Here is a 1494-nt window from a genome sequence, read left to right on the forward strand (position 1 = left end):
TATAAATAAAATATTATTAATAATATAATTTGTATGAAATAAAAATAAAACTTATTCCGAAGTAATAGAAGTCTGATCGGTATTCATAATCAGTTCTCATTTAACGGCTTTAAGCACAATCTTGAAATGTCATTAGCCAATTACGGAGCTGTATCAGCATCTTAAGATTTTTGCTTATACGATTTGAAACTAGAATAGATTGTGAATACTGGTCTTTAAAAGTAAAACAAATAAGTATAAACAAAGAAATAAAAACTAATAATTCTATTAAATATAATATATTAAATATAATACATTATTTTAATAATATTTTATTATTTGTTTCTTTTATGTCTTATAAATAATTAATAGAATTAATTGAGTAAATAAATACAGTAGTCATTCATAAATGGAAAAGTAGTGGGATTCTTGTGAAAATTCACGCATCACGCATATTCAAATATAGGTAATACAGTAGTCAAATTATTATTAAATATGTTATATAATGTGTTAATGTATATTAACGTATGTTAATGTATGTTATATAATGTATTAATGTATATTAAATACAATATTTATTATAAATATCTTCTTTTATTTTAGAGATTTTATTAAAACTTTTTATTTACAAATTTTTATTTACAAATAAATTTTTTTTTATTTATTGTTTATAAATTTGTTTAATTTAATCAAACAGATCACTTATAACTCTTTACATTACAAGATGTTGACTACTTACGCGATACGTAATACATTGATGACACCGTAATTTCGAATGTAAGATATAGTAATCAATATAAAAAATATAAAAAATAAATTAAATATGAAATTATTATACCAGAGAAATATGAAAGTACTATATCAGATAAATAAACGTAAATCCCCATTCTTCTAAGAAAAGATAAGGAATTTACGTTTGTTTATCTGATAAAGTACATTATAACGTTATAAAGTACGTTATAATGGCAGAAAATACGAATTTAATTAAAACAATCACCTTTATCAATCAATAAATACATAATGTAAACTATAAATAATAATATTTTATATCATGCGATACTACATTGAGAAAAATTCAGATAAGCGTCGCAAGTGTGATTCATATCTTTAATCCAGTTACTTCGAAAACATATATAAACCTGCGAATGCATCCATTCGTTTCATCCCAGCTAACAAATCAGCAAAATGAGTGCTTTAGTTTGTCTTGTACTTATCGCTCTGGTATACGGCACAGAAGGTAAAAATTCATGAATTATAAATATTTTAACAAAAAAAAGAAAGAATGTGTATTCTAGAGACATCTTTATATTATTTTTTTTTTCTGATAAATGTTAGACATATAGGTATGTCTCAAAATACATCTTTATCATGTTTTTTAAATAAGCATGTTGTTTGGGAGAGAAACACTAACATATTTTACTGATAATACGTCTATAAGGCAATTATTTTTCAATACACATACACACACACACACACACACACACACACACACACACACACACACACACACACACA

At 23.7% G+C, this 1494-nt stretch overlaps 1 protein-coding gene across 1 annotated transcript in view; it reads left to right on the top strand.

Moving 5' to 3' along the window:
- LOC108687418 (trypsin zeta-like) overlaps positions 1-1494 on the top strand; it is a 7358-nt gene that overhangs the window by 3677 nt on the left and 2187 nt on the right. The window contains exon 6 of the mRNA XM_018193170.1: positions 1161-1216. Within this exon, the coding sequence (XP_018048659.1) occupies positions 1161-1216 (56 nt within the window). The remainder of the gene's footprint in view (positions 1-1160; positions 1217-1494) is intronic.

Source organism: Atta colombica, unplaced genomic scaffold (genome assembly GCF_001594045.1).
Source record: "Atta colombica isolate Treedump-2 unplaced genomic scaffold, Acol1.0 scaffold207, whole genome shotgun sequence".
NCBI lineage: Eukaryota > Metazoa > Arthropoda > Insecta > Hymenoptera > Formicidae > Atta > Atta colombica.